The 18860-nt window shown below is 52.8% G+C and overlaps 1 protein-coding gene across 3 annotated transcripts in view; it reads right to left on the bottom strand.

The window, feature by feature from the left end:
• Positions 1–8079: 8079 nt before the first annotated feature.
• The window catches only part of EXD3 (exonuclease 3'-5' domain containing 3), a 505315-nt gene continuing 494534 nt past the window's right edge, over positions 8080–18860 (bottom strand). For all 3 annotated transcript variants that reach the window (XM_067561570.1, XM_067561572.1, XM_067561571.1), the window contains one exon: positions 8080–9026. In XM_067561570.1, coding sequence (XP_067417671.1) covers positions 8692–9026 — 335 coding nt within the window. In that variant the 3' untranslated portion in view covers positions 8080–8691. The remainder of the gene's footprint in view (positions 9027–18860) is intronic.

Genomic DNA, 18860 nt, shown 5'->3' with positions numbered 1-18860 from the left:
GTACATGAAGCTCCCTGACCACTGCAAGAGGAAAGCGCCGGAGATTGACCTGGCTTCTCGGCCACGGAGAGAGCAGAACTGTGGGCTCGTCTTGTTCCATACTGATGCAAACAGGTCCACCTAGGCAGAGCCCCACCTCCGGAAGATCACAGACACCACCTCTGGGTGTAATGACCAGTCGTGGTGGGGTAGAAACGACCTGCTGAGGCGGTCCGCCTCATCGTTCCTCACACCGGAGAGGTGACAGGCGATCATGTGGAAATCGTGTTTCACTGCAAAGTCCCACAGGCGGATAGCTTCCCTGCAGAGGGCTGAGGAGCGGCTCCCCCCGCCTGTCGATGTGTTATCTGTCAGCACCTGCACCACCCTGCCCGCAATGAAGCAGAGGAGCACTCTGCACGCCAGGCGAATGGCCCACAGCTCCTTCACACTGATGTGCAGGTGCCTCTCTTCCCTCGACCAGACCCCCTGTGTGCTGAGGTCGGCGCTAATATGGGCCCCCCCCAACCCTATGTCCCAGGCATCTGCTATCAGGGTAACGGCGGGAACTAGCTCCTCGAATGGAACGCCCCCTAACACTGCCTGAGGGGTCCTCCACCAGTCCAAGGTGGCTGGGATGTGTGACCACCCGATCCAGAAGGTGCCTGCTTGGAACGTAGACCAAGGCCAGCCAGGCTTGAAGCAGCCTGAGCTTCAGGCGAGCCAGCCTCAGCACATTGGCGCCGGCCGCCATGTGTCTGAACAGCTGTAGGCAATGCCTGGCTGTTGTCGTAGGGCATTGGTGCAGGCGGGCAGTAATGGAGGACATCGCCTTGAAGCGGGGGGGGGGGGGGGCGGCAGGAAGGCTCTGGCCTGGGATGCGGCCAGGATTGCGCTGGTGAATTCTATGCGCTGCACAGGCGTTAACGTGGACTTCTGCTTGTTTATCAGCAGGCCCCGCCGGCAGCAAGCGGCGCATGTCAGGCTCACGCTGTTCTGAGCTTGGGACCTGGGCCTGCCTCTGGTTAGCTAATCGTCCAGGTAAGGGAAAATTGTACCGCCTTTTGCCTCAGGTGTGCAGCCACCACTGCCATGCATTTGGTAAACATCCTCGGGGCTGAGGACAGGCCAAAGGGTAAAGTTGTGAATTGGTAGGGGAGCCGGCCACCAGGAAGCGAAGGAAGCGCCTGTGGCGGGGGACGGTAGATATATGAAAATACGCGTCCTTGAGATCGAGGGCAGCATACCAGTCTCCTGGATCCAGGGGAGGGATTATGGAAGCTAGGGAGACCATGTGAAACTTGAGTCTCTTGAGGTAGTTGTTGAGGTGATGCAGATCTAGTATGGGCCTTAGACCCCCCTTTGCTTTGGGAATGAGGCAGTACCTCGAGTAGAACCCTCTTCGCACCATGCCCTGAGGGACCTTTCCCACCGCACTCAGGCTGAGGAGGGTCTCCACCGCTTGAATGAGGAGTTGCTCGTTAGAGGGGTCCCTATGGAGGGGGAGGGTTGTTGGGAGGGGAAGAAACAAACTGGAGGGCATAGCCCGCTGAAACTATGCCAAGGACCCAGTGGTCCGAAGTAATTTTGGCCCACTCGGATCGGAAGGGAGCTAGGTGGTTTAAAAAGGGGTGAGAGGGATCCAGGAAACAGGGCGCACCATCAAAAGGGCCTCCTTTGATTGCCTGACCGCCGAGGTGACCCTTGCTGAGGGGCTGAGCAGGAACTTGGGGGGTGGCTGGTGTCTCCTCTTTAATGTCCTACCAGCGGCTGCCCCGGCTCGGGTGGCCCTCCCTGTGCATGAAGGGTGCTCAAAATAGTGAAGGCCTTGTGGCAAACTTCCTCTTCTGTAGCCCCGACAGCCAAAGGAGCCAAGAAGCAATATTATGACCCAGCCAAGCGGTTTGAATACCTGTTCACCCACCCCTCCCCTAGGACCTGGTATGGCAAAGCTTTTATAGCCTCATAGACTTGAAGGTCAGAAGGGAGCATCATGATCATCTGGTCTGACCACCTGCACGTTGCAGGCCACAGCCCCTCATCCACCCGACCCACTCTTGTAATAGACCTGTAACCTCTGGCTGCTAACCTCTCGTGTGTGACACTGAAATCCTTCCAATGCAGCATCTCTTTTGGGTAAATAGAATGCCGCAATTTTTTTAAAGCCAAACTCCTAGTCAGCTCCTTCTCTAACATTAAACGCAAAACAATTAAACAATGAAATGGCTTCAGTTCCTGCACTCGTCCAAGAGCTGGCAAGCTTTGGTTCAACTTCCTTAGGAGTGGAGCATGATGCCCTCACAAAGTCTTGGTTAAACATTTTCTAATTCTTCAGTGATCTATCTTATCTCATTCAACCTTGGTTTTCATATCTGCATAACTGTTATAAAATCATAGGGCTGGAAGGGACCGTGCGAGGTCATCTAGTCCAGTGCCCTGCACTCCTGGCAGGACCAAGCATTATCTAGACCATCCCTGACAGGTGTTTGCCTAACCTGCTATTAGAAATCTCCAGTCATGATTCCACAACCTCCCCAGGCAATGTATTCCACTGCTTAACTACCCTGATGTTAGGGAGTCTTTCTTAATGTCCAAACTAAACTGCCCTGGCTCAAGTTAAGCACATTGCTTCTTGTCCTATCCTCAGAGGTTAAGGAGAACAATTTTTCTCCCTCCTCCTTGTAACAACCTTTTATGGTTCTCCTGTCCCCTCTGTCTGCTCTTCTCCAGCCTGAACAAACCCTGCTTTTCCAATCTTCCCTCATAGCTCATGTTTACTAGACCTTTAATCATTTTTGCTGCTCTTCCCTGGACTTTCTCCTATTTGTCCACATCTTTCCTGAAATGTGGCACCCAGAACTGGACAACACTCCAGTTGCGACCGTGTCAGCGTGGAGTAGTGTGGAATAATTACATCTCATGTCTTGCTTACAACACTCCTGCTAATATAGTCCGGAGTGATGCCTTTTTTTGCTACCGTGTTGTACTGTTGATTCATATTTAGCTTGTGATCCACTATGACCCCCAGCTCCCTTTCTGCAGTACTCCTTCCTAGGGAGTCATTGCCCATTTTGTATGTGTGATTGTTCCTTCCTGTGTGGAGTAGTTTGCAGGTGCACGGGGAGTACTTTGAACTAAGTGGAGAACTGATTGTTTCTTCCGAAGTGGAGCACTTGGCATTTGTCATTATTAAATTTCATCCTATTTCCTTCAGACCATTGCTCCAGTTTGTCCAGATCATTTTGAATGTTAATCCTATCCTCCAAAGCACTTGTAACTCTGCCCTGCTTTGTGTCATCCGCAAACTTTATAAGTGTGCTCTCTTTGCCATTATCTAAATCATTGAGGAAGATATTGAACAGAACCGGACCCAGAACCAATCCTTGTGGGACCACACTCAATATGCCCTGCCAACTTGAATGTGAACCACTGATACCTACTCTCTAGAACGGTTTTCCAGCCAGTTATGCACCCACCTTATAGTAGCTCCATCTAGGTTGTCTTTCCCTAGTTTGTTTATGAGAAGGTCATGCGAGACAGTATCAGAAGTCTTACTAAACTCGCGATATAGCACATCTACCACTTCCCCCATCCACAAGGCTTGTTATCCAGGTTGGTTTGACACAATTTGGTCTTGACAAATCCATGCTTACTGTTCCTTATTATCTTCTAGGTGTTTGCAAATTGATTGCTTAATTATTTGCTCCATTATCTTTCCAAGTACTGAAGTTAAGTTGATTGGCACTATATTTGCCTTTTCCAGTCCTCTGGAATCTCGCCCATCTTCCGTGACTTTTTGAAGATTAATGGCTCAGATATCTCCTAGAATACTCTAACTGGAATGGGCACACGTGGGGAGGTTGCAATGTCCAGAAGGTGAATGTCAGAACCTGCGACGTGGTTTCCATCTGGCTTTGAGGCTGGTTTCGCAATCTGCTGCTCGACTCCAGGCCAGTGGCGCCGTGTCTGCTCTGGGCACCTGCATGGGCCCGCAAGGGGCTGTAGCGCGGTGCATGAGTCCCTGTCCCGCAGCCCCACGTCAGCCAGCCCTGCTGGAAAAAGAGCACGGGTGGGAGCGGGGGGAGCTCATCAGAGACAGCCAGTGGCTTTCACCGCCTTGCACATCCACTGCCTCTTGCCCTTTGACGAGTGGGGCCGAGCTACTGCAGAGCAGCTGGGGTTCAGGCCTCCAAAACCCAGGAGGGCTGAGTCCCCTAGAGTCCCAGGGGGCCCAACGCAGAGTGCCCTTTGCCCCAGTGTTCCCCCAGCTGGGCAGAGCTCTAAGGGGTCACCATGCAGCCATTAAGGGGATGTTTACACAGCCTGCAGCCGCGAGCCTCCAAGCCCAGGTCAACAGCCGAGGGCTCGCGGGACATGCTACAGTTGTGTAGCCATCGCGGCTTGGGCTGGAGCATGGGCTCTGGAGCCCCTCCCACGCTGTGGGCTTCAGCCCCCGACCCGCTACGGCAACACACTCGCTGCACAGCTAGTTTTAGCAGGGTCGCGGGAGCCTGGCTGGGGCTCTGCACCGGGAGACTCGCTGCCGCTGGCTGTGTAGCCGGTGCCTCCCACCTGCCCGTCTGACAGCCCCGGAGCGCTGGCACTCCGCAGCCAGCCCGGCAAGCGGGCCGTGCTGCGTTAAATGGCTGCGTCCCCGCAGTCCAGCCCCATGGAGCAGAGCTCCTGCACAGCCGCCCCCCCCCCCACAACGGGGATGAGCGCACAAGGGGCCTGCCATGGTGCCGCTGCCTTTCTCCTCCTCCTCCCCCCCCCCCAGTCCTGCTCTGTAATGTGGCCCAGTCCACTGGCCACCTCCCATTCAGCTGCCCAGCCCCATGCCCCCTCCAATCGCACCTGTTTGGCCAGCCGGCACCGGCTGGTGCAGGCGAAGGCTCTGGCTGCTACTCATCCAGTTTGGGATGGGAGAGCCAGAGGCCAAACATCTGCAAAGCCGCCTGGGAATGGGGTCCCCGCACCTCCTCGTGTGTAGGGAGCGCTCCAACGCCCACCGTTCGCGCTGGCTGTGCAGCGTCTCCGGCTGCAGGGTTTCGCTGGGAAGCTGAGCAGCCATTATCAGGGCCCCTGTAACTCTCCATGTTGCAAAGCTGAGCAGACTGCTGGCCATATGTCTCTCCACTCAGACTAGCACAGGACCAGGGGGCTCCCAGGGCCCTGAGTGCAGTGGATTTGGGAGCATGCTGCTCTGGGGATCCACCCTCTCATGTGTGGGATTGGCACCCCCAAGCCCCCACTTTCAAAGACTGGCTAGATGGTTTGCTGTCAAACTGGGCAGCTCAGTCCTGGGCCAGTGCTAGTCACTGTTTTCATTACCGACTGCAGAGCGGAGAGGAGAGGCGAGTTTGCTATGAAATTTGCAGCTGACACCAAGCTGGGAGGGGTTGCAAGCACTTTGGCGGGCAGGCTTAGAATGCAAAATGACCTAGACAAATTGGAGACTTGCTCTGCAAAGTGCAATTCAATAATGACAAGTGCAAAGTGCGTCACTTAGGAAGGAAAAACTCAAATGCACAGCTACAGACTGGGGAATCACTGGCTAGGCGGTAGAGCTGCTGGCAAGGATCTGGGGGTTCTTGTGGCGCACAAAGTGACTATGAGTCACCAGTTGGGAAAGAGGCTAACATCAGTCTGGGGCGTGTTAGGAGTGTCGTGTGTAAGCCGTGGGAGGTGACTGGCCCAGGCTACTCCGTGCTGATGAGGCCCAGCTGGCGTACCATTGCCACAATTTAGGAAAGCTGTGGCTCAACTGGAGGGGGGGGGGGCAGAGGGGAGCAACAAAAATGAGAAAAGGTTCAGAAAACTTGGATCAATGAGGAAAGATTTAAACAAACAAACAAACCCAGGTATATTTAGTTTTGTGACCAGACGACTTGGGGGGGCGGGGGAGGGGAACCTGACAACAAGCGTCAAATACGGTAAGAGCTGTTACACAGAGGCCTGGGGTCAATTGTTCTGCATGGCCGTTGAAGGTAGACAAGCCTGAGAACAACGGGAGCTGGGCCCCAAATGGCTGTGCCAGGAGCCTTTTGCTCCATGCTGGGTGGGAGCCATTCCGAGAGGCTGACACCCCCCTCCAACAAGGCAGGAGGGCGCAGTCACCGAGAACCTCACCACCACACAGGCTGGGGGGAAAGCTGGAGTCCCTCGTCTAGCAGCTGGTGCGAATCACATGCCCCTCATCCCACCCATCTCTCAGACACGGGAGGAGCCAGCAGGGGGACAGGGGATATGGGGGCCTGCCCTTCAATTCTGGAGTGGGTATTAACCACCCCTGCTTACGACCATCACCTCCATCTCCACACATCCACTTGCACTGCCTGGCTGCCCTGTGGACCTGCTTTCCACCATGCCCTGCCCTGACTCCCAGGAGCCCAGTTCTGCCAGGGGGCAGGATCAAATGGGCCACTCTGTTGGGTAAGGTAGCGCAGGAGCCCTGGCACCACACAGCGTCTGGCCACAGTTGACTATTGGTGTGACAGTGGCAGAGCAGGGCAGATCAGGGCCACAGGCCCCGTCATTTGTGTCCTGGTATAGACTGAAACGAGTGTGACTGTGAGAGTGTAGTCAGGTGCTTAAACTTCATGGAATCTAGTGGCATGTTACTGCTATTGTTTTCACTTAGCTGTTCCTGGTATAATGTAATAGCAAACATGTACAGTGTGTTGACCCGTGGAATTAAATAGCCCAGCAAAGAAATTTTGTGACAAGCTAATGAAGGACATAAATACTTTAACAGAAAAGTGCTAGTTTCAAAGCAAATGGCCATTGTGTGATGGTCGGATGACAAAGACTCAGGGCTTGTCTACATTGGCGCTTATATTGGCAAAACATTTGTCGCTTAGGGGTATGAAAAAAACACCTCGTTGAGCGACATCAGTTTTGCCAGCATAAGCGCCAGTGTAGCTGTGCTTTGTCAGCAGGAGAGAGCTCCTCCGCCGACATAATAAAAGCACCTAAATGAGGGGCAGTAGCTATGTCAGCAGAAGAGCGCTCGTCTGCAGCCTTAGCGCTGGCTACACTCATGCTTATGCCGGCAAAATGTATGTCGCTCAGCTGGGTATTTTTTTCACACCCCTGAGCAACAAAAGTTTTGCTGGCATAAGTGCCAGTGTAGACCAGCCCTCAGTGCATTCCTCACTCACCGTCATCAGAGGAAAAACCCATGTGGGCAGAGACACTGTCAGCTTGGTTTCTGTCAGAAGAAGATATACAAATGGATTCAAAGAAAGATCCTCCATCTCTGACCTACAGGGAAGGGGACCAGCTGTAAAGCAGAGATCCCCAGAGACAATCTGCGGACCTTTGGGAGATTGGCAGGTCTAACAGCATTTGGAGTTACAAACTGTGACTCACCTGTACATATGTTTGACCTGCTTTAACCTCTCAGTTAACGCTCATTTTCTTTTCTTAGCTAATAAACCTTTAGTTCGTTTACTATAGCATTGGCTCCAGCGTCGTCTTTGTGTAAGATCTGGAGCACCAACTGATCTGGGGTATGTGACTCTTGGGACTTGGAGCAACCTGCTGGGGTGTGATTTTGGATCTAAAGAACCTTTTATCATGAAGTTCAGCTTGCCTGGGTGGCAGGACGGCTGGGAGAACCCGAGGGGCCTGGCACAGTGATCCAAGAGCTCCCATTTGGTGCTGGCTTGGTGAGAGCTAATTATAGAGCACACCAGCAGCGCTGGGGGGTGTGGGGGGGCTGCTGTTGCTGACAGTCTGCCCCGAGGTCGGCTCTCACAGCTGTGATCCCTCCAGACAGCGTCACACTTGGCACCGGTGCTGCCCGGTTTGGGGCGATGCCCAGATTTAATGTGGGCCAGTCGGGTGTGCTGCTGCCTGACCTCTCCCCCGCCCTGATGAACAGCCTCGCCAGGAGCCCCAGAGGCTCAGCCCTGGTCCTGCCCACACACCTGGGAGGCTCAGCATCTGCGCCCCACTCTTAGCTGCGCTGCCAGCCTCGGACACAGATGACACAACTGTCTGCATTTCACATGAGCTAGGCGAAGCCCGGGGGCCCTGGCAATTTGCCAAAGGGGTCCTTGGCTGGGCAGGGCCTGGGCATTATGCCTGCTGCGGGGAGACAAAGAATTACACTCAGCACTTCCTGGGAGCAGGGGGATGCTCTGTACCTCATGGGGGGCGCTCAGTGCCTCCTGGCTGCAGCAGGCACTTGGTGCCTCTCAGGATCAGGCCCAAGGAGAGAGGCAGCTGAAGCCTGGGGACTGAGGGGGCAGCAGGCTCGGAGCCCGCCACGCTGGGAGGTGTTGGAGGCACTGGAGATCCTCAGGCCACACTCAAGCGCCCCTGTCGGGAGCTGCACTGTGGCAGGAGGGCTGTGAGGATGGAGGTTCCTCGTGGGAGGAGTGAAAGTGCCTCCATGGCTGCTAGTGCGTGACACACCTCCCGCAGCAACACCAGTATCACAGAGGCCAGGGATCGATCCCAGAACGTCTCAGATTTAATGATCTCTTTGGAGGCCATTTGATCTCAGGCCGGTACGAATCACGGCCCATTACAGTATCAATCGCGAGCATCCTTTGCCCCAAACCCTGGACCACGGCTCCCCCCAGGAGTCAAACTCCCAGCCCTTAACAGCAACCCAAAGTCCAGTTCCAGCTGAACCACAGCCACTCATTGGGGAGTTAGGATCCAGCCGAGATTCCCAGCCCTTGCTGGTTACCCTGCCCTGCCTCAGCTCAGGTTGTAGAAACTTTGGCTTCCCTCAGTGGGGCCCAAAGCCTCCTTAAACTGAGACACCACTCGCCCAAAGTGCGACCCCTCCCAGAAGACTTTGCCACACTGGGTGCAACAGTAGAAGAAAGCCAGGTCTGCTTTGGCCAGCACCCCAGGCGGGATGGCTGCCAGCTGCAGGGCGGTGCCCGTGGCCAGCGTCAGGGTCTCCACGTTGAGGTCAGACTCCTGTAGCCACTGGCAGTGTGGATTGTAAACTGGCTGCAGGGAGTCAGATTCGGAGGTGTCAGATGTTGGGTTTGTCTCCGGTTTCTCTTCAGACTTGGCCAGGCAAGCTGTGGAAACAGGAGAGAAAAAACAGACCCTGAATATTGAGTACCAGGTGTGATGAGCTGGGCTAGTGCTCAGCAACCTCAGCCCCGCCATGTGACCTTTGCTCTTGGTTCATCAGCCACCCAAGGAGCCAGGGCTGAGCCAGAGGTGGAGGGCTGAGAAGACTGTAAGAGGCCAGCGTGGCACCTGCAGGTTGCGCTAAGCTCCAGGAATGCCTGTAGTGCAGTCAGAGGTGTGGACTCCCGCTAGCTCTGATAACAGCAGGGAAGCCGCAGCAGCAAGGACTAGCCGCTTGAATAGCCAGGGTCCTGGCTCGGCCTGTCCACATTGCCAGGTAAGCTATGGCTGATGTGCAGGTACACATAACCACACTAGATTGAATCTAACTGACGTGGGTAAATACAGCAGTGAAGACACAGTGACACACACTCCAGAGGAGGCTAGAAACCCATGTACGTACCCAGCTGGCTAGCAGGCTTGTGCACTGGTTGCCAGCCCATGCCACTGCCCTGGCCACCAGTGCTAGCTAGACTAACGCTAGCCTGGCTGAGATGACCTGTGCTACATCACACCTTCCCTTGCATTTGACTCCTGGTGGTAGCTATGCCCAATGGCCTGTGAAGGGATGTTAGATGGTGGGTTCTGTGTTAGTACAGAGAATTCTTTCCGGGTGTCTGGCTGGTGAGTCTTGCCCATGTGCTCAGGGTTTAACTGATCGCCATATTTGGGGTCAGGAAGGAATTTTCCCCCAGGGCAGATTGGCAAAGGATCTGGGGGTTTTTCACCTTCCTCTGCAGCATGGGGCACGGCTCAGTTACTGGTGGGTTCTCTGTGCCTTGAAGTCTTTAAACCATGATTTGAGGACTTGCATAACTCAGTCATAGGTCAGGGTCTATTACAGGAGTGGGCGGGTGAGGTTCTGTGGCCTGCGTTGTGCAGGAGGTCAGAGTAGATGATCATATTGGTCCCTTCTGACCTTAGAGTCTCTGAGTCTCTGAGACACACCTTATGTGTAAATCACGATTTCGTGGAGGGCACAAGAAGTGTGATAATGCCCCCAAACCGGGATAGTTACAAGATATTTTTAAAGGAAAATGTCTATAATAAAGTATCTAACTCAAGAGGTGACGTGTGCAGGCAATCCACGAACGAGAAACAGGGACGCGACTAACGATGCTTAACTTTAAATCACAAATAGGAAGAGAAATAGGTGAGCGTTCAAGGGATTGCAGACGCTGGTGTTTGCTGCACATTTTAGCTGTAAAAACCCATTTGCAGTCAGTTGTAAAATTCGTTCCATGCACATGCTTTGAAATTGATTAACGTCAGTTGTAAACTTCGTTCCATTCTGGAACCTCTGTGAAATTCAAGACTTTTGCCATTTACACTATCGTGAATTTTCTCAAATAATAAATCGTGACTCACCCAGGGTCCCCGTTACAGCAGCCTCGCTGGTGCCGCGAAGCAGAACAGCCGCAGCCGTGTGCACAGCTGCCCAGGCCCTGGCTCCACTGCCCCCCCCTGCTCCTAGCCAGGGGCTTGGCGGGACAGAAGGCAGTGTAGGGTGTGTCTGCCATGCCCCAGAAGGTGAGAGTTGGAAGGGACCTCGGGAGGTTATCAAAGCAGGACCAACCTAAACTAAACCATCCCAGCCAGGGCTTTGTCAAGCCGCACCTTAAAAGCATCTAAGGATGGAGATTCCACCACCTCCCTAGGTAACCCATTCCAGTGCTTCACCACCCTCCTAGTGAAAAACTTTCCTAATGTCCAACCTAGACCTCCCCCACTGCAACTTGAGACCATTGCTCCTTGTTCTGTCATCTGCCACCACTGAGAACAGCCTAGCTCCATCCTCCCTGGAACCCCCTTTCAGGTAGTTAAAGGCTGCTATCAAATCCCCCATCGCTCTTCTCTGCTGCAGACTAAACAAGTCCAGTTCCCTCAGCCTCTCCTCATAAGTCTTGTGCTCCAGCCCCCTAATCATTTTCATTGCCCTCCACTGGATTCTCTCCAATTTGTCCACATCCTTTCTGTAGTGGGGGCCCAAAACTGGACACAATACTCCAAATGCAGCCTCGCCAATGCCGAATAGAAGGGAATAATCACTTCCCTCGATCTGTTAGCAATGCTTCTACTAATACAGCCCAATATGCCGTTAGCCGTCGTGGCAACAAGGACACACTGCTGACTCATGACAAGTGTCTTGTCCACTGTAACTCTCAGGTCTTTTTCTGCAGAACTGCTGCCTAGCCCATGGTCCCCAGTCTGTAGCTGTGCATGGGATTCTTCTGTCCTAAGTGAAGGACTCTAGATTTGTCCTTGTTGAACTTCATCAGATTTCTTTTGGCCCAATCCTCCAATTTGTCTAGGTCACTCTGTATCCTATCCCTGCCTCCAGGGTATCTACCACTCCCCCCAACTTAGTGTCATCTGCAAACTTGCTGAGGGTGCAATCCACCCCATCCTCCAGATCATTAATAAAGATGTTGAACAAAACCGGCACCAGGACCGATCCCTCGGGTACTCCGCTTGTTACCGGCTGCCAGCTAGACATGGAGCCATTGATCACTACCCGTTGAGCCCGACAATCTAGCCAGCTCTCTATCCATCTTATAGTCCATTCATCCAACCCATACTTCTTTAACTTGCTGATAAGAATACTGTGGGAGACTGTATCAAAAACTTTGCTAAAGTCAAGGTATATCATGTCCCCCGCTTTCCCCACATATACAGAGCCAGTCACCTCTTCATAGAAAGCAATCAGGTTGGTCAGGCATGACTTACCCTTGGTGAATCTATGCTGACTGTTCCTGATCACCTTCCTCTCTTCCAAGTGCCTCAAAATGGATTCCCTGAGGACCTGCTCCATGATTTTTCCGGGGACTGAGGTGAGGCTGACCGGTCTGTAGTTCCCTGGATGCTCCTTCTTCCCTTTTTTGAAGACAGGCACTAGATTTGCCTTCTTCCAATCATCTGGGACCTCCCCCAGTCACCACAAGCTTTCAAAGATAATAGCCAATGGCTCTGCAGTCACATCAGCCAACTCCCTCAGCACCGTCGGATGCATTGCATCTGGCCCCATGGACTTGTGTATGTCCAGCCTTTCTAAATAATCCTGACCCTGTTCTTTCGCCACTTACACAATGCGGCAGACAACCTAGTGACAGATGATGTGGAAAAAGATGCAGTACTCACTGCCTCCCCATTCTGTGCTGCCCAGTGCAGTAGTCTGGGAGCTGACCTTGTCTGTGAAGACAGAGGCAGAGCAGTGAGTAGGCCTCAGTGGTGAAAGAACAGGTTCAGGACATCAGTGGGGCTTCGAAGCTGTTCCTCTCCAAGGCAGAAGAGAGCTCAATCAGGAGGAGCCTCAGTGCTCCAGGGAGTGAAATGGAATAATACAGTAATCCCACGTAGCTCTTCATCCTAGATCTCCAAGCACTCTGCACAGAAAGGTCCATACCGTTACCCAGGACCTGAGGCAAGTGATGGAGGTCACAAAGCAGAGCCAGGACTGACTCCCAGGCCAGTGACTCCGCCACTGGACCACACCGCCCCGCGTGGATGGAGACACACAGGGGGTGTCATTGGGGAAATATCCTAGGGTTGAAACCAACGTATGTAATGTGTTTCTGTAGAAATGGCTCTGAAATCCTCCTGGGAGGCACAGCCCAGGGGAGGGGACGGGAAGATGAGGAGCTTTAAACCATGTTCACACTCTCCAGGTTCTGTGCTGCTGTGGGGCCCCTGTAAATCAGAGCAGCCCCAGACGCCTCCTTGGCACGCAGCGCTAGGCTACGCCCCTGCTGGGGCCAGCGTGCCCTAAGCCACAAGCTGCGGGGGTCTTGCACGGCTCCTGTGCTGAAGGAATCTTACCCCTGCCACTTCCTGCTCCCCCTGTGCCCAGGAAATCCGCAGACAGGACACAGGAGCTGGAGCAGAACCAGCCCTTGGGCCTTGCTTCGGGTTGGTCTCATTCCATGGCAGGGGGAGAGTCCTCGACTGACTCCCCCACAGCGCTCTGTGACCCTGCAAAACTGAGCCCCACATTCTGTGTTTCAGCTTCCACTGTGCTGTGCTCAGGCCCCACCCACTAGAGGTGTATTCCCAACCCAAGGGCGCTGTGAAGCACATGCTGAGCACCTGGCTATGCAGTGCCTGCACCATGGGTGCTCATTTACACCTCTGCTGAGAGGCTGTGAATTGCTATCAAACCAGAGGAAGGGGGCCGTGTGGTCAAAGCACAGGCCTGGCACTCAAGGGACCAGGCGCCTGGTTCCAGCTCTGATATAGCTGATCTTGGACAAGCCGCTTCCTCTCTTGTGCCTCAGTTTCCCCATCTGTAAAATCCCTCCCTCCCTATCTCACTGTGGCACTCAGTGGCTTAACAAATGAACGTATAAAGTACATGCTCATTGTGCGATGGAAGGTACTGTAGAAGGCTCATGTAGGATTACTCTGAAATAACATGGATTGCTCAGCACGTGTCCATAATCCTGACCCCAAGGTGTGTGAGAGCCTCCATGGACACAGCTACCATGTTAGCTGATACATTTTACCATGTCTAAGCACACTGTTACAAGATCCAACCCAGGCTGACCAGTAAGATGGGAACACCCTGTGAATGTCTCATATGCCTTTTTAACATGCCATCTGGGATCTCTTTTCTAAACTCGAAGAGCACCACAGAAATGAAACAAAGAACTGGGTAAAAGGGATGACAGACCCTGACCAAAATGTAAACTGTCACTCAAACCAATAACACCCAGGAAGATTTCAGGGCACAATTCACGGCTGGTTTATGACAAACTCTGTCCCTAGCTTGTTGTGGTCATGTCCATTTGTGTCCCACTCCACTCTCAACTTGCAGCACTTTCTGATCTTCCCTTCCCACAAGCAGATCAGTTAAGGCTGAAGTCTGAGTGGTTAAGGTTGCTGTCTGTTACTCTGGTATACATCTGAAATAACGCTAGTGAAGAACCTTCCATCAGCAACGAAAAGTTTAACCTCTCAGAAATCCATCCAAGACAACGGGGATATTTCACAGGCAAAACAACAAAGAGATGGATCCCACCAGCAGCTGGACACCACATCAGCATCTGACCAATGATAACCCACGGCCAGCTCTGGCCTATACATTTTGGAATGTTTTTAGAAATTAACAAGACATTTTTTAAGAGAGTGTATTTGTTTTTAACTCAATTTTCCCATTCTCTTCCACATTTACTCTTCTGGGGTTGGACCAGGGCTGGAATGGGATGAGCGAAAGGCCACAAGGAAGGCTCTCCTTGTAGGATTTCTGGCCCATTCTGAATCAGGAAGTCGTGTGAGACAGCCTACCCTGTGCATTGCAGCAGATTGGGGTGGGCAGCAAAACTGCTGGGCTGAGAATTCAAAAAGCTGAGCGCCTCCCCTGTGAAAAATGAGGTCCCTGAAGGAAAGTCTCAGGTAGGGCTCTCAAAATCAGTAGTCACTTCAGAGAATCTTGGCTTGGGTGTTTATCTGACCTGAAGTGGAGAACCTCAAATGGTTCAGATGCTCAGTTCATATGTACAAATGTGCCAACTCCACACAATGAGACAGATCCAATTTACTCAGCCCATAGGAACTACTGGCCAAGCCTGAAGGCCTGTCTCAGGCACTGACTTGAATGGGAGTTTTGCCTGAGTAAGGATTAAGTAAACGGTCCTTTGGTCAAGCTTTGTTAACTCCTTGACTGCTAATGGATCATGAAACATCTGAAGGCTGCACATTTCTAACTAGCGCGGCCTTTCCAGTGAAGGCAGCCGGCTGCATGGACACAGTTATGCCAATTTAAAAGTTTGGTGATTTTTGTTGGACCCTCAAGGTTTGGAACGACCCCTGCAGCTGCTGTCGACACTCGCACTGCGGAGGCACCACATGGGACATTTTAAGGCAGCACATCGTTGTCACCCCTATTTTCACATTGAGTCAGAGATAGGTGGGTTCTCCAGCCCCTGGAGGCTTTAAATCAAGGCTGAATGTCTTTCTAAGGGAGCCGCGCGCTGGTAAGTCCAGTGCAGGAGTCAGCGGGGAGGGTCTCGGACCTGTGCCATGCAGGAGCTCAGCCTAGATGATCACAACGGTCCCTTCTGGCTTTAAAATCTGCAAATCTAGGGAGGGAATTTGTGGTTTATTTTGCCTGTTTGACAGACAAAGCCGAGGGAGGCATTCGCAGGCCAAAGGGACCATTGTGGTCATCTGGCTGAGCTCCTGTGTAACACAGGGTACAGAACTTCCTGAAAGTACGTCCTAGAGCAGAACTTTTAGAAAAAGATCCAGTCTGGATCTGACAATTGCCAGTGATGGAGAATCTACCAGGACCTTGGTAAGTGGCTCCAGTGGTTAGTTACTCTGACGGTTAAACACATATGTCTTATTTCCAGTCTGACAGCTAAACTTCTAACACAGAGTAGCTGTGTGACCCAGGGCAAGTGATTACTCTCTCTGGGCCTCAGTTCCACTTCTGCAGAATGGAGAGAATAATCCTTCCTTTCTCCTGCCCAGCTTTCTTCTGTCCTGCCTATTTAGACTGTAAGCTCCTACGGGCAGAGACTGGTTCTCACGATGTGTCTGTGCAGTGCCCAGCACAGCAGGGCCTTGGACCCTGGGAGGAGCCTCTAAGCTCTGTAATACAAATAGTCAGGGGTCACCCAATGACAATTAACAGGCAGCAGGTTTGAAACAAACAAAAGGAAGTACTCCACACAACACACAGTCACCCTGTGACACTCCTCAGAGATGTTGTAAAGGCCAAAAGTGTTAACTGGGTTAAAACAGCAGCGAAGTTCAGGGAGGATAGGTCCATCAATGGCTATTAGCCAAGATGCTCAGAGATGCTACCCCACGCTCTGGGTTTCCTAAGCCTCTGAGTGCCAGATGGATCACTCGATAATTGCCCCGTTCTTTTCACTTCCTTCTGCAGCACCTGGCATTGGCCACTGTTGGAAGACAGGACACTGGGCTAGATGGCCATTGCTCTGGCCCAGTGTGGCCATTCTTAGTTCTAATAATGATCAGTAATAATGATGACGTCAAACGCAGCAGTGTGGTGCCCGCAGCAGTGATCACCCTGGGCTGGGGACTCTTCAGTTGCGTGGCTAACCTGGAAAATCCAACAAAATGACTGACACAGAATTTTAGTCAGTTTGTCTCACTGAAATGAAACCCCACAAAAGGTTCATTTGGGCTGAACAAGGCAACGTTTCAGAATGTCCTATCTGCCCCCAAATTCACCCTGCTCCAGTGCTGGGGCTGGCGCCCCTCTTCTGTCTTTGAAAATGCAGGTTCGGCCCTGAACTGGTTAAATATAAGCGGGGACCCAACTGTCATGTGGGCTTTATTGATAGTTTGCTGAGCTTTTGTGCTCTTCCAGGAATGCCTGGCATCCCCCCTCTCCTCGGAAACCTCCCTGTCTATACGCTATGGCCAGCCCTGGAGCTCTCACAACCCTCCCACCGGCACAGCGGACGGGGTGTGGAGTTTAAAAAAATTCCTCAACGCAGCCTGTAAAGCGTGAAGTCACCAGCTCCCCACTGCTCGCCACTCCCCTGCCCCCCTCGTGGGATGTAGCTGGTGGGGGGGGGGGTGTCATCGTTACAAAGAGAAGGAGAGAAAGGCTTGTGACACCCAGCGTTTTGCCTTTAGATCGGCCCCGGCCCCCTCTTAATTGTGGCACTTCAAAGGGATGAAAATGCAACATCACTTCAAAGTAACGATTTTTGAATGGGAGTTTGTAAAGCTTCCCCGCCATCCTCTGAGGAATTCGTTTCAAAGGCTTCTGAGGATGCCTGTCCCTGTGGCAGCCTGGCTGAAAAGGCCACTGGGAGCCAGAAAGCAGGGTGCCAACTCGGCAAACAACCTTCGAAAAAAGGCGCTGGGAAAAGGTCATCTCCGTGGTGGCTCTGGAGAGAAAGGGCTGCATTTGGAAGGGGCTGGGGAGGAGAGAGGAAGATTTCTTTAAGGAGGGATTTGTCTCCCCCTCCTTTCCTCAAGCAGGGTAAATAGGGCTGCCTTCTCTTGTGAGCGAGCTAAGCCAGGGGCGCCCCGCACGAGAGAGTTCTGGGTCCCCTGTGACCACGGGCCGCTGCACTGCGGCTCCTGGAACGCACAGAAACAAAGCGCCACACCTTCACTGCAAGGCAAACTGGGCTGGGCACGGTGCACACACCTTTCCTAGTTCAAAGGGAGACGAAAGCTAACCATGAGCTCCTTTGCTGGGTGAACCCATCTGAAGTCTTAGGTGTTACAAGCTGCTTGGTACCGTGCAATTGCTGTGTCTGTGCACAGGCTGGCACAGCCCAGGCAGGGCAGCACGCGGGCAGTGTGGCAAGCCTGACCCGCAGACACGGCCGGGGGGGAGGGGTGCAGCAGTGGGCTGCGGGGGCAGTGCCCTTAATGGATGTGAGACAGCTGTCGTCACACGAATGAAATCCCACCTCAGGGAGCGCAGGCAAGGCTGGGAATGGGGCAGGATGAGGCCGAAGGGCGTGAGAGGGGCATTACAACGGTGCCGGCGGGGCGCAGAGCTGCATTCTCAAGAAGCTGTGGGCAGTCATGCCAGTGCCTGGATTGCCACTGGAGCCCTCTCAAGGGCCGAAATGAATTCCGTTCCCTAGCAAATCAGTTGGAAAGCCCTCTTTGGAACCAACAACCCCGTTACAAAACAGCTTTCAATGAAACAGCCCTTGTCCTCCCCCCCACTGCTTGGGTCACAGAGTCCAACAGCTTTTGTGCAAAGGGATTTTTGCAGTTTTATTCTGGGTATGACTGATAGCCAACCAAGGGTTTGCTGGGCAGAAGATATCTCCCTGCTTTTAAATATCTAAGAAGGATGCTAAAAGCAGGGGTGGAACCGGGGAGTAACAAGCAGAGGCATTCTTCCAAACTCCTCCCACAAACCAAGCTCCGCCCATTGGAGCTGCCAAAACGAGATGCTACATGCAGCAGGTTGCACAGATCTTCACAAGATAGAATCATAGAATATTCGAGTTGGAAGGGACCTCAGGAGGTATCTGGTCCAATCTCCTGCTCAAAGCAGGACTAACCTCAGCTAAATCATCCCAGCCAAGGCTCTGTCTAGCCAGGCCTTAAAAACCTCTAAGGATGGAGATTCCACCACCTCCCTAGGTAACCCATTCCAGTGCTTCACCACCCTCCTAGTGAAAAACTTTTTCCTAATGTCCAACCTAGGCCTCCTCCACTGCAACTTGAGACCATTGCTCCTTGTTCTGTCATCTGCCACCACCGAGAACAGCCTAGCCCCATCCTCCCTGGACCTCCTTTCAGGTAGTTAAAGGCTGCTATCAAATCTCCCCTCATTCTTCTCTTCTGCAGACTAAACAAGCCTAGTTCCCTCAGCCTCTTCTCATACGTCTTGTGCTCCAGCCCCCTAATAATTTTTGTTGCCCTCCACTGGTCCTAAGTGGAGGACTCTGCACTTGTCCTTGTTGAACTTCATCAGATTTCTTTTGGCCCAATCCTCCAATTTGTCTAGGTCACTCTGGATCCTATCCCTGCCTCCAGGGTATCTACCACTCCCCCCAGCTTAGTGTCATCTGTAAACTTGTTGAGGGTGCAATCCACCCCATCCTATAGATCATCAATGAAGATGTTGAACAAAACCGGCCCCAGGACTGACCCCTGGGGCACTCCGCTTGTGTCCAGCTGCCAGCTAGACATGGAGCCATTGATCACTAGCCGTTGAGTCCGATGATCTAGCCAGCTCTCTATCCATCTTATAGTCCATTCATCCAACCCACACTTCATACGCAATATGCACGCCCCTCCCCCATGCTCCCTGTGCCGCAACTTCAGAG

This window comes from Emydura macquarii, unplaced genomic scaffold, assembly GCF_026122565.2.
Source record: "Emydura macquarii macquarii isolate MOO-44397 ecotype Brisbane River unplaced genomic scaffold, CSIRO-AGI_Emac_v2 contig_2417, whole genome shotgun sequence".
Taxonomy (NCBI): Eukaryota; Metazoa; Chordata; order Testudines; family Chelidae; genus Emydura; species Emydura macquarii.
This window is presented reverse-complemented; position numbering and strand designations above follow the sequence as displayed.